This window comes from Panthera pardus, unplaced genomic scaffold, assembly GCF_024362965.1.
Source record: "Panthera pardus isolate Hobbes unplaced genomic scaffold, ASM2436296v1 HiC_scaffold_3, whole genome shotgun sequence".
NCBI classification, from domain to species: Eukaryota; Metazoa; Chordata; class Mammalia; order Carnivora; family Felidae; genus Panthera; species Panthera pardus.
This window is the reverse complement of record NW_026526876.1, coordinates 811517-825239: the sequence shown is the minus strand read 5'-3', so window position 1 is coordinate 825239 and position 13723 is coordinate 811517. Positions and strand designations below refer to the sequence as shown.

Sequence of the window (13723 nt, the reverse complement as noted above, 5' to 3'; positions counted from 1 at the left end):
ACCTCTGTTGTTTGGATTTTGGTGTCATATCTGAGAAACTGTCACCCAACCCAAGGTCGCAAAGATTTGCTTCTGTGTTTTTTTCTCGGAGTATTATTCTCTTAGCTCCTTGTGTCAGTCTGTGAACCACGTTTTTTCTAGGTCTTATATGTTTATTCAGAAAGTGATTCAGCTATGGAATGATGCATTTTTAGCACTATGAAATACAATGTTTTGAAGTACTTTCCCCCTACAGTTCTGTTTATAGCAGGATTATAATCCTGGAAATTCTCTTATCTGAAGTTTTTCATGCATTCGGGTATTTTGCATGATGCCTGATGTGACCAGCAATAAAGATTGCAATGAAGTAGTGACTGTGATCATAACCCACTTGTAATCCAAAAGCAAAAGGGACTCTCTTTTCTGTAGAGACAGCCGTGAAGTTACTAGGTAGTAACTGTCCATCTGAAAGGAACTGGCCGTCTTTTTCCTGACCAATTAGTGTGTCAGGCTGAGAACCCGGACAGGACCACAAGATGGGTGGCATCAGAAGCCTTCCCTTTACTTTGTATCTGATCCCAAATATTCACTAAAGGCTTCTTTTTTGCCTGCAGGACAGAGCGCTGGGTTGCACACTGGAGAGCGGCTGATGCAGATTTGTATTTTCCAGGATTCTTCCAACACACGTCGGAGCTCTGTGGCCTCTTGTGGAACGGCCCCAAATAGACATCCTTTGGGGGCCCACTGGAAAGCTGGCATTTATGAGTTGAGGAAGCGCCTCAGTTACGTAATAGTGCATTCTGTAGGTAGTTTTCCAAGGCTCTTCAGTGGCATCCACGTAAACCCAGCACCAGTGCCAAAGTCCCAGCCCTCGCCTCCCTTAATATTGCAGCCACATGTGCTGGTGTCTGGAACGGTGATGACAAGGACACGTTCTGAAGCAGCTTGATAATCTTTCACATAAAATTTTGTCCTGTGCAAGTTAAACTAGACAGCCAGTATAGTGCAGGGCATTTTCCAGTTTCTGCCTTTGGTGGCAAGTAGATAGCAAACTTCATCTTGCAGTTCAGCTCAACACTGTCGTGTTCAAAAACTTTCCGAAGTCCCCCAGAGCACCTGTTGCAGGCATTCTTCCCCTGACCAATTGCTACTTGCCTTGTTATCTGCACCAAAAGGTAGGTGAGCCTCGGGGGTCAGTGGTGGTGGGAAAAGCAGTGGTCGGAATGGAAAGGTGAGGCCTCAGCATGGCTGCCCATGCCACGTTCTCCGGTCTCTTCATTCTCATCTCTGACCCCCATTGGGTCTGTCCACTTTTGGGTCAGGTCTGTGAACCATTTTGAGGTTTTGTGTATGGTGAGAGGCAGGGGGTCCAACTTCATTCTTTTATATGTGGATAGCTAGTTGTCTCAGCACCATTTGTTGAAAAAATGATTCTTTCTACCCTGAATGGTTTTGGTATTCTTGTTAAAAATCAGTTGATCACCTAAATGCAATTGCTTCTTTCTGGATTCTTAATTCTGGTCCATTGGTCTGTGTCAGTCCCCGTGCCAGTACACACACTGTCTTGACTACTTAGGCTTTGTGTCAACTTTTGAAACCCGGTAAACAAGTCCTTTAACTTTGTTCTTCTTTCCAACATGGTTTTGGCTATCCTGGGTCCCGTTACATGTCTTTATGAATCTTAGGATCAGCTGATCAGCTTTTGCAGAAGCAGCTGGGATTGTGTTGAGTCTGTAGATCAAGTTGGAGAGTATTGCCGTTCTAACGATATCACATTTTCCAACCCGTGAACATGGGATTCCTTTCCATTTGTTTAAATCTTACTTTTTTTTGGTAGTTTTCAGTGTCTAAGTCTTACACTTCTTTCAAAAAAGTTGATTCCCAAGTATTTTATTCTTTTTGATATTATTGCAAATGGAATTGCTTTGTTTCAGGCTGCTACTAAATACAATTCATTTTTGTATATGAATGTTGTATCCTGCAAACTTGCAGACCTCATATCAGTTTCAATAGATTTTTTTAGTGGATTCCCTTGGGTTCCCATATACAAGATCATGTTACCTGCAGATACAGTTTTTACTTCTTCCTTTTCAACATGGACGTTTTTCCTATTTCTTGCCTGGCTAGAATCTCCAGTACAGTGTTGAATATATATGGTGAGAAGAGCTATCCTTGTCTTGTTGCTGATCTTCAGGGGAAAGTTTCCAGTTTTTCACCATTAAGTATGAAGTCGTGGGGTTTTTATAAATGTTCTTTATCACACTGAATTTGCTTACTTGTATTCCTAGTTTGCTGAGTGCTTTAATCATGAAAGGATGCTAGATTTTCTAAGTGCCAACTGATTTTCACAATTGCAAATTACACAGCTTAAAAAAAATGTTAAAGTTATTAGAATACCATTAGGACCAGTGTCTAGAATTTTTTTAAAGAACAAAAAATTATCGAAACATTTTTAAACAACTGGAATAGCACACCGGAGGTATGCTACTTTGTATGTCTGTACTCTATTTTTTCTAAGTTTTTTGAATTCCAGAAGTTGATTTCCAAAGGTAGAGTCAGAATTTGTTTTTTTCTGTTTACTGAATAAAAGTTTGGATTTCCACACACTTTCACCTATTTCATTCCAAAGGTTGTGGCAATATTGGGAAAATCCAGTTTCTTATTTTCTTATTCTATTCAGTGGGCCACAACTAGAATTTTTAAAAATTTAACAGAATGTAGGGTGCATTCTTTTGTGAAGTTTTGGGTCATGGTGTGTGTGTGTGTGTGTGTGTGTATTGGGTCATGAGATAGGATGTATTTTCTCTTTGAAACACCAAGTACAACTTTATTGTAAAAAACCTAATAATAAAGGGGCAGATATGAGAGTTCTATTTCCTTGATTGATAGTTCTAGCTCCTTCCTCTCTTTAGTATTTTTTATGCTGCTTTTGGCCTCCCTTGAAGGTTTCTAGAGCAGAGCCAATGTACCTTCATTTGATACATGATATAAAATATTTATTATGCATTGTATGTGAACATAGGTAGTTGTTTTTTTTTTTTAAACTTTACTTATTTTGAGAGAGAAAGCGGGAGTTGGGGAGGGACAGAGAAAGGTCAAGAGAGAGAGTCTCAAGCTGGCTCTCCGCTGTCAGCGTGGAGCCCGACGTGGGGCTCAAACCCACAAACCATGAGGTCAGGACCTGAGCTGAAGTTGGATGCTTAATCGACTGAGCCACCCAGATGCCCCACAATACAGACTTTTATGTGAAATCTCCTGATTTTAAAATGCTGATAAACCCCTAACTTTGAAAACACTTTTGTTTTTAAAGCCAAACAAAACGAAAACCAAAAAACTCCAGGATAAGTCTCTAGGCTACTGACAGGTTTCCATATTCTGATTTAAATGAATATTGTGCATGTCTCTCCATTGAACAAACTCCCATTCACAGCATGCCAGGGTGATGCAAAAATAGTTTATTATGATATAGTTTATGTAAAGTTAGGTAATATTTACAAAGTAGAAACGATCAGCTGCATCCATGGGAATCTAGCATGTCACACAAAGGAATAAATATTTTGACAAAGGAACACTTCAATTGTGAACAGTTGTTCAGAAACGGTTTATTTTTTTAAAAAAGCCTCAATGAAACCATCAAAATGTTGAATTGTCGGAAGAGCGAGCAGCTTGGCTGACCGGGCTCACCTCTTCGGGAGGGCAGTGTGGCCGGACAGGAGATGCCACCCCCCCCCCAACCCCCTGGCAGAGCCCCTGGGGGCGCCCCAGCGCGGGGAGGCAGTGGGGGGCTGCCAAGCCCAGAGGCCTCCACACACGTTGTTCAGAGAACGTTACCACTTAGCGTTAGTACAGAAATGAAACCCCGGTTAGAATTACACGGGCTTGTTGTTTGAACACGTTATCACCCGACTGTTGCAATAATTAGCTGTGACAGAAGTCACTGCTGTGGATTATTTCCAAACTTGTCACAGCAGAAAGTTATGTACACGTTCCACTTTGTTCGTGTATCGGCTCCCCCAGCAGTTTGGCCTAGCGTTGTCGTCCTTGGTCGCTGGACCGAGACGTTCCCTCTGACACAAGAGTGTATTTGTGAGAAAAGTTATTAAGAATTACAATTGGTGAGGAGTCACTTAGAAACTTTACACTTTATAAATATTAGGAAAACCACATGAATTCTTAGCACTTAACTGGTTTTAAGTCCTAACAGTAAGTCAGTAGAGAAGTCATTAATACTAAAGGTAAATCCTAAAATCCATCGTAATTGGTTTTGTGATACAAACTTATAACACAATAATGACTTTAGTGTTCTTTATATAATCTATTCCTAGCTTCCTATAAAACAAAACTGAAATATGTGATACAACTAGTTGTGAAGGGCACAGACACGTGACGGGTGGCAGGCCGACTGTGTCCGGCGACCGCTGCTTTTCCAGAATTTCATTCCTTCCGGTGTTCGGACTGCATCCCGAGAAGCTCTCCCTTCCCCCACCAGCCCCCGCCCGACGCCCACGGACCATGTGCTTCACCCTTGGGACCTCCGAGTCCTCCTGGGTCAGCCTATGCACCGGATGAGCCGGTTTCCCGCACGTTCCCTCCCCAAAGTGACGCGGACACACGATGCAAAGGGACCGCGCTGGCAGCTCTGCACCCTCGACACTTCCCACAGGACCTAGGAGTGGGGGACATGCAGACGCCCGGCCCAGCGAGGGGTCACGAGTCCCCCCATCCGGCCGCTCGGGCCAGAGCAGTGCCTTCCACGACGTCTCCCTACAGGCCTGAAATTGCCACAGAAAGATCTGGGGAAGATGTGCCCACCACGTTCTCCACGGTCCTGCTTTTCCTGGAGGCCTCCGAATGGCTCGGCCGGGAGCAAGTATGACGGAGTTCTTCCAGAGAAAACGCGCGTGGATGCAGGCCTCCTGTTACTTCAGATGCTGGCATGCACTCCTGAAAACCGCCCATGAGGTGACCGAAGCTTTGAAGAAGGTGCATCACCCGTTAGAAACGGTTCCTTATCACTCTGGGTGGCGTTCAGTGTTGAACCCAAAGCCGTCCTCCCTAGCTTACGAGGGGATCTTTTTAAACCCATACCAACTCTGTCACGAAAATCCCTGCGGTAATTTCTGAGTAATATTTACACCGCTCACTCTGTATAACGTAGGTTATTTTGAAGCAAGTAAACAGTGGCTTTTACACAGAGAAGCTGGAAGCCAGTGAGGCGGGCTCCTCTCCACAAGGCACGCGGGCACCTAGGGGGAAGGGGCCCAGGCTGTGTTGGGGCAGGTGGTCCTTGCTCCCTACAGTGGGGCTGGGGTGGTGCTGACGTATTCCTCGTACTCTGCTCAGATTCCTCTGCTGAAAGACAAGAAGGGAGACCCCTTCCCTTTAATAAAGAAACCAGAATACTCGAAACTTGTTTTCAAAAGGGCAGAAGAATGAGGCTGGGTCTTTTCCAGCCGACAACCTTTGAGAGAAATCGATGTTCGTTTTCGTACTGTGTTTATGTCCTGTCTTCCTCACAAAGAACCCAAAACAAGTGGTTTTACCAGACTCACTTCGGGGTGGTTGTTATTGAAACTTTCCACCGTGGGAAGTACGGCCTCACTGAAAGCGTCCAGGTGTGAGAGCAACGGCACCCCATCCAAGTACCACGGACCCCGTCTCCGGGCAGACGCGGCCAGCTGTGGAGCGGGGGACGCGTCCCACGATGTCCTACGTGGTGCTGAGAACAGTGGACTTTACCTTTTGACCCAATCTCAGGTGGATGGAAAGATCTCTCCTCGGATCAGGGGTCTCCTGTCTGAGCTCACGCCTTTTAGGTATCGTAGCGTTTGCTGACCGAGCAGACAGTACAGGGCCTCGTCTCTCAAGAATGACCCAAGGGGCGAGAGCCCGTGATGAAAGACGACACAAAGCGGCACGCAAATACCTGAACTGTAAGAAGCGTCAGCACAAGCAAGTTTTCGGCAGCACCTCCCCAGGCCCTGGTGAAGAGTGGACACCGTGGCGCCAGGGCCCCGAGAGCTGCCCGCCGATCCCAGCTGATGGAGAACACGTCCGGAGCGGCACGTCAGATCTGTTCGTGAAGCAAATTCCTATCTGACAGAATGCACGGCAGGAGCTCCGCTTCCAGGATGTTCAGGATGGGAGGTATTCCAAAGGACGGACGTTTCCAGAGAAGCGAAGCTGCTGATGAGCACAAGCTTTTTTCCTTTTACTACCTGCTTCCCTGTCCTTTGTAAGAACTTTAAAAATACCCCCTCCCTCCCACCTTTCCTGGTGATGAAGGGTCGCTGAATTCTGTAGTTGTCCGGCTTTCTGAAGTTGTGTGTTCGACGGAGTTAAAACTGTGGCAAGCTTCCGTGGGACAGCGATGCGGACGCTTACTTTCAGGACTACTTTTAGATTTGAGAAGACGTGTTGACGGGCCGCATTCTTTCCACTCTGAGTGAAAACAGCTCCGAGTGCCTGGAGAAGAGCTGGTGTGTGGCCAGCCGTGACAGAGCACGTGGGGCCCGAGATCAGGCCACGGGTGATGCATGGGCTGAGTCCGCCAAAGGGGCCTGGGCAGCTCTGGGAGCCAGGGGAGTGGAGGCAGAAACGCACTGCCCGCTGGCTCATCTGAGTGGGGGAACACGTGGGGGTGCCCGCAGTGCTTCCCTGTAGCCGGCGAGCTGTCGGGGACCCCGGCACAGCCGCGTGCGTTGCTTTAAAGCCCGAGAAAAGTGGCCACGGGGCAGGTGCCCGGCCTCCAGCAGGGGTGGGGCAGACAAGTGCTGCCCCAGGCCCAGGCCCAGGCCCAGGCTAAAGCCGGACTTGCCAAGGGGACCGCCAGGCAGCAGTGACAAGGATCGTGCTCGGTTCTCAGGTTAAGTGTTCCAGCTCCCTCCATGGTGAGATAAACACTATCAACTGGAACCCTAAAACTTGTTTTTTTATGCCATCGGTTTTGTTTCGTGGCCTTATTAACAACTGTCACAGTCCCTTTCAGACAGACTCCGAGGGTCACAATTACATTTCTTAGGAACCGCAATTCGCTCTCCCCCCGAGTCTGGCCGCTGTGAGGCCCCCCGAGGCCTACCTGTTGGGTCGGTGAGCTAGTGACTGGTGAGTCCACTGCGTCACAGGTTCCTCTTAACTAGCCAGAGCCTGGGGCCTTCCCACTCACTGGATTCCTAGGGAGGAGCCTCTGATTCTGGCTCTTGACAAACCCACACATTCCTCCCATGGCCCCCACCTGTCGCCCCAGGATGGCCCTCACCTCCTCCATCAAGTTCAGACCCAGCTTGAGGCCTTACGGTGCAAGTTTCCATTTCCAAAGGCAAAGTGCTCTGCCGCACGTCTGCCAGGGAGGCCGCAGACAGCTACGGTCACCGGAATGCTAGCAGGCGCTGAAGTCACACACGTCGATAAAGGAGCCTGACTGGCAGAAAGCGGCTCTTCGGCATGTGTGCGCACGCACGTGCAGACGTGAGCGCGGATCTTACGCACAGACCCCGTCGAAGTCAAATGGTTCCATTTTCCCGTTCGCGTGTTTGATGGCTTGTCAGCTGCTAGCGAACCACAGAGGGACCAGTGACCATTTACAGGAAGATCATTACAACTGGGAAGACTCGATCCACGTGCTCATCTTCCACTGGGAAGTGGGGACGCCCCCACTGCCCGGTCGGCACCAGGAGCAGCGGGAGCACCCCAAGTTCATAATCACCTACCCTACCCCATCCGCCGAAGGACCCTTCTCCACCGGCACAGAAAGCAACTCCACCCCCACAGCTTTATTCTTTCTTCTCTCAGGAACTTGGTGGCTAAAAGCTCCTCGGGGTTCTGGGTGCTCTACGGAGACCATGCACAGCGGGATTGGGGTGCAACACAGAGGTGGTAAAGTGAAGCCCCCTTTATTCTGTTCTGTCTGCTCTCTCCAGCCAGAGGACCGGCTTATCAGCAGGTGGCTCAGATCGGGTTCTAGGCCATAGCCGTCACTATGCGACGCTCAGCAAGACCAGGCTAGCCTCGGGGCCTTTTCTAGAGGCTGCAGCAGGAGCAGCCTTTTGTTGGAGAGAAGCCAGGGCGCCCCGGTTTGTAGCCCGTTCCTGGTAACGCCCAGACTGAAGCAGCCCAGGGGAGCGAGTTCTGTGGTCTCTGGGGCGAGGAGGCGGAGCCCTCAGAGGCTGCGGTGACAGATCTGTCTTTCTTGGTCTCTGCCTTCCACCTCCGCATACGGCTGTTCCTAGGACTCCCGAGGTGCGACCTCAAGGGCTGAGTGATGAACACAGGTGCGTAAAGTGCTCTGACCTATTTAAAGTACTGCAGGTTTCGGACCCTCGGCACGGTCCGGAGGCAGGTGGGGCTGGATTCCATGCAGGGACCCTGCCAGGAAACCAGAAGCCAGAGAGGGCTGGAGGCAGGGGGCTGCCTGGAGAAGGGCTAGAGTCCCCAGAGGCAGCAGGGACACTCACTAAGGAAACTGCGGTAGAGGAGGGGAGTCCTCCGAAGGAGTGACGTGAAACCGTGCTGCTGAGACGGTCTGTGCGGGGACCAGGCAACAAGGCCCCCGCCCCATCAGATCCTGCTGGCCATCACCTCACTCTCTGCCCTGGAGGACATACGTGTTAAATAGCGTTCTAGAGCCCAAAGAATGGACCACGGGATCCGGAGCATCCCATGCTGAGCGGCACACGCACAAAACCACGGTCCTTCCTAAAAATGCTGCCAGTCTACACCGGGGGTGGTGCGGGGTGTCTGGTGAGTAGCATTGAAAACCCAGACCTAACATTCTCTTGCCTTTAAAAACATGGAATAGCAGCAAAGGAGTGACAGGTGTGGGTTAAGACTCTGGAGGTTGGTGCACAGAAGAGCCTCGATGCCAGTGGACGGCTCGGAGTTTATTCCCACTAGAAGACAGCACGCCCCAGACCCTTCTGCCCGGCCTTTCCGGGGCTTTCCCTGGATGACCTTGTTAACCGAATCTAGAGACTGAGCAAGGTGATTTCCAAGTTTCTACCCCCAAAGTGCCCACGTACCCAGACTCCCCACCTAACGGAAGCATCGACAGAGTGAAAGTGCGCTCTTGGCAGTAAAATCAACGGGAGACAGAGGCGGCGAGACCAGAACGAGCTCCTCCCGACACTCTATTGCAGCACTTCCGGCCGCTCTGGAGCCCAGAGCCGCGAACGGCTTCCCACTAGGCGGGGCTTGTTTACAGTCCTCGTCTCAACAGGATTAATGGTTTTCCGGGCGCCGGGACGGACACCCCAGCGTGAGAGGTTTTCGAGAACTGCCGTCGTGTGTCACGGCAGGTAAAGAGGTCTCACTCTGACTGTTAGAGAACGCAACTTTGCTAGCACAGGTTTACTTTAGGCTCTCTGAATGCTGCGCGAGAACCTTTCAGAGCTCAGAGTAGAGTTAAAAACAACAGTGGCAGTTTTCATCTGATTCCGACATCCTCTGCACTTTCTTTTTGACTTAACATAGGGGTCTTCACTCAGCCTTCTCAGAAGCAATGTGGAGGTTTCTTTCAGAAAGGTTAAAGACCGGAACAGTCTTTCCCCTTGACTGATTCCCCAAGGGAATTCATCAGGCTTTGTAAGCACGGTCTGCAGCCCAGGCCACAGGTCAACACTCTTAAGTTGTTAGGAAGAGACCAGGGCTACTGGTGACCAACAAAGGAGCGAGCGTAGGAAGGAATGCGAGGGGCCGGGGTTTTGTGCAAGATTTAATAAAAAACAAACAAAAATAGGAATGGCTGCTTTCGACATTCTCCAGGTTGTGAAAGGTCTCCCGCGATTATCTGCGGTGCGGCTCTAAGCTGAATTAGTGGGACCCATACAAAACGCCGTCCTTCTCCCAAGCCAAAGGTGGTGACCGGGGGCTGTGAACCGTGCCCCCCGACCTGCTCTCCCAGCTTCTCCCGAAGACTAGTGAGTTGTCGGTGCCGCCACCTGACGCCCTGCTCTCTCCGAGCGACCCGGACGCGGCAGAGCGACAACCGCCCGGGCCCCGAGTCCGCACAGTGCACCCGGCGGGACGAGCTAGCTTATCGACAGACTGCTGGGCCTTAATACTGACGGTGAGTGTGGTGGCTGCGGCGGGAGGGGGCTCTGTGCAGACCCGGCCGGGAGCGGACAGCCCTCCCGGCCCCCGCTGCCTGGCGGGTTTCTGGATACCGTGGGAACGAAGCTTTGACGAGGACACGGGAACTGGGAATCAACACAGCGGGGAACGATGTGAACAACCCATAAACCAGTCTCTCATGCATCCATACCCACAGTTAATGACGACAACGGTAACGACAACGATAGTAATAAAAAATAAAGGTACAGACAAGAAGCGGCGCTTGGGTAGTGCTGCCGCGAGCCGGGAGGGGTGTGTGTTCAAGTTGAACGGGACACAGCTAGTCTTTCTTCAAGTCCCTGGATTCAAAGAGCTTCAAGCGTTCTTGCACGGTCAGGCCTTCCTTCAGACTCTGGGTGGACACGAGGGCAGGAGAAAAAGAAACACACCGTTAGCACCGGGCCCGGCGCCGTGCGTGCAGGCTGCAGTCAGGCAGAGGTGCGGGTGCCGGGGTGGAGGGCGGGGCGGGAGGGGCTCCTCGAGAGATTAGTGGGGCATGCTAAGGAGAGAGATGTCCCCTGTGAAACGGTGTTATCTGGATGAAAAAAGGAAAAAACCAGAGAAACAGACCACGTGTGTAAGCAGCTGAATTCCGAGCTTAGGGCTCTTCGGACAAGCAGCGATCAGATCGACTCAGCCAGGGGAGAAAGGTATGCCAAGAACTAGAAATCCGCCCGTCTGTGTCCTTCTGTGGGCTCTGTCCACATCTGGTCCCTCCGTGACCGTGACGCTGAGCCTCGTGAGGACGGCGGGGGCCCCCGCCCCCTGGGCTGCACCCTGGCAGCGCCCGCTTCCCTCCAACCTGCTCCTGGCCCGAGCTGCTCCCTGGCCAGCGGCCCTGGTGGCTTTACTGTCACTGGGGACCTGGGAACACGTCAACATATTTACTCAAGTCTTCAGAATGCGAAGCCAATACTCCCTTCAAGTGTGACCTCGGTAATTTTGAAATCTGTGTGCTCCAAGATGAATGACACTTCACTAACTGGGGGACAAAACAGTTCCCCCTGGCCCTTAGGGGCTTTTCCCAAAGATCTAACTTGACAAGAAAAGGAACATCCTCAGAGCGTGGCTGAGGTTACTTCGGCACCAGCTCGGATGGGGCTGGTTCCTCAGTGGCCACGTGATCTTCGTGGCCCGTCTCAACACCAGCCTCAGACTTGCCCACTGGCCGGCATGTGCCAGAACTCACAGAGGTACAGGCTCCTCTGGGACGTATGAACCTCAAGGGTGGCCCCGGGTACAGGCTCCAGGTGACCACTGTGGTTTTTAGCCAGAAATCAGAGCACCGTGAAGTGGAGCGGGGCGGGGGGGCCCGAGAGCCCGGCCTGCCGTTTCCTGCTCTGGCACACTCCTGGGAGCTCCCGGCGCGGCGCGGGCTGCTGCCTCGGAGCGCGTGTCTGTGAGCGAGGCCTGTGGGACACAGCTTCCCACAGAGTTTGAGGCAGGAGAGGAGGGCCCTGGCGTCCCCCCACCCCATCGCCTAGAACAGCTCTGCCTGCTCTCTGTACTGTGGAGCTGTGAGCTCTAGGTGTGTAAATGAATGAAGTCACTGGTTTTCGTTTTTCTTTTAAATAAAGGGTTCCGTGAGTAACCCTTCTGAAGCCCATTGGTCCAGACTGAGAAGCAGGCACTAGGGGCCCTGTTGAAGCCTGCCGCCGGGTCACCTGGAGGACTCAGCGGGGCAAATCCATGTCCCGCCCTGAAGTGTAAATTTCCTTAATGCACATAACGGCCTCATCCGCTCTCGGGTCTTTCCCCCAGTGCTTCAGGTCAAGGGGCACCCACGGGCAGAGCGGCGTCAGGTGCTGGACGTGGCCGCGGTGCGGGAGGCTCCACACCTAAGTGCCAGCCGGCCCGTCACTTGCCGCACCGCTTTGTTCTGGCGGGGGACTTGGTGGGGAGGGTCCTCGGACGGAGGGAGAGCAAACGTTCTGCCTCCGGTGGGCTCTCCGGTGTCAGGAGTCCCTGCTGTGCTCGGGACAGGCAGTTGGGGAGCAGGGCGGCGAGGGGCAGCCCGAGGCCACGGGCTCAGGGTCACATACTGCTGTGCGCCAGAGCTGAGCTATCAGGGTAGAAAGTAAGTGACCCCCGTGCTGACCCTGTGCACCCAGACGAGGGCTCCCGGGGTATACACAGCCAGCTCCTCTGGGGCTCGTTCCTCCCACAGGGCTGGTCTCTCCAACAACTGCCTCCGTGACCCCAAACTCAGACCACCGGATGGGGGCCTCTATGAGGACCCCGTGGGAAAGGTCCGCTCCGGTCTCGATCTCAGAAAAGCCACGAGGCTCTGAAGCAACGGGCTTGCTTTGACTGTGTGGGAGCTGAGACTGTCTATCCTTTTGAGTGAGGCAGGATGCGGAAAGAGAACATCAACAAAGGACATTACGAGGACACATCAGATCCCACATCAAAGAGCACCACCGACAGGTGTGGATTCTGGGCAGCCTCATTCCCGGGTCTTCCTGTGGTGGTGGGGTGGGAGCGGGGCGGGGAGGGATCTCCAAATACATCCAGGGAAAAGGACGGCACACGTCCGAGAGTGAGCACCGGTGGATACTGCAAACAGGCCTAGGCCTGCCTGGCATCACAAGAGGTGTCCTTAAGGACATCTGCGAGGTCCCCTTCTACTCAGGCCAGGGGGACAGTGTGTCACAGAGACGCTGGAAACTTGGCCAAGTCACGTGGACTCGAACACATCTGGGAAAACCCCATTCCTGGCCTCCTTACCCCTCTCATTTGGGTGCTGGCACCTCCGAGGGTCTGAGGCTGCGCTGGAGGCCCCGACCTTCGTGGGTGTGCCCGACAGTGCCCTCACTCTCCACCTTGCCTTTAGCTGCCTCCTGGCCAGCAAAAAAGGTCTTCCCGGCACATCACCGCAAAGTCCCTTATTGGTCTTGTCACTGACTTTCTGGCCTTTCTTCCAGAAGGGACAAACTCAGACACACCCCCGGGAAACACAATGTGTTCCGACGGGGTGGCCTGACCCAGCCAGGTCCCGGGAGGGCGCAGCAGAAGCTTTTCATCGCCCGTCATTTGCCGGGATGGGCAACAGGCCTAAATCATTAACAGTGAACTTACAGTGGCTACGGTTCAACCTCAAATAGGAAGTAGAACCTTCAATAAGAAAACCGTAAACAAAAGAAGTTCTCCTTTTGCTAAACAGAGTGTTTTTCACGTTTACAGAAAAAGCCCAAACAAAGTTTTCAGTCAAGCCTCCGCCATATCTGGTTCTAAGTAACTTGGGACTATAGAAGAATAAATAAAACCAAACTGACTAGGTTTAAAACTTGTGTTTTCTTAAAAGTCTTCCTTTTAAGGGGCGCCTGGGTGGCGCAGTCGGTTAAGCGTCCGACTTCAGCCAGGTCACGATCTCGCGGTCTGTGAGTTCGAGCCCCGCATCAGGCTCTGGGCTGATGGCTCGGAGCCTGGAGCCTGTTTCCGATTCTGTGTCTCCCTCTCTCTCTGTCCCTCCCCTGTTCATGCTCTGTCTCTCTCTGTCCCAAAAATAAATAAAAAACGTTGAGAAAAAAAAAAAAAAAAATTAAAAGTCTTCCTTTTAAAACAAACCCGCTTCCCTCGCGCCATCGGGCTGAAGCCCCTCAGCCGGAGGATGCCGGCCCGTGGATCCTGAGAGCGA

At 51.8% G+C, this 13723-nt stretch overlaps 1 protein-coding gene and 1 pseudogene across 8 annotated transcripts in view; both read right to left on the bottom strand.

Moving 5' to 3' along the window:
- On the bottom strand, nt 1-7495 carry LOC109246065 (S-formylglutathione hydrolase-like; annotated as a pseudogene).
- Nucleotides 3415-13723, bottom strand: part of MPRIP (myosin phosphatase Rho interacting protein) — a 154338-nt gene continuing 144029 nt past the window's right edge. For all 8 annotated transcript variants that reach the window (XM_053892539.1, XM_053892542.1, XM_053892541.1 and 5 more), the window contains one exon: nt 3415-10438. In XM_053892539.1, the coding sequence (XP_053748514.1) occupies nt 10367-10438 (72 nt within the window). In that variant the 3' untranslated portion in view covers nt 3415-10366. The remainder of the gene's footprint in view (nt 10439-13723) is intronic.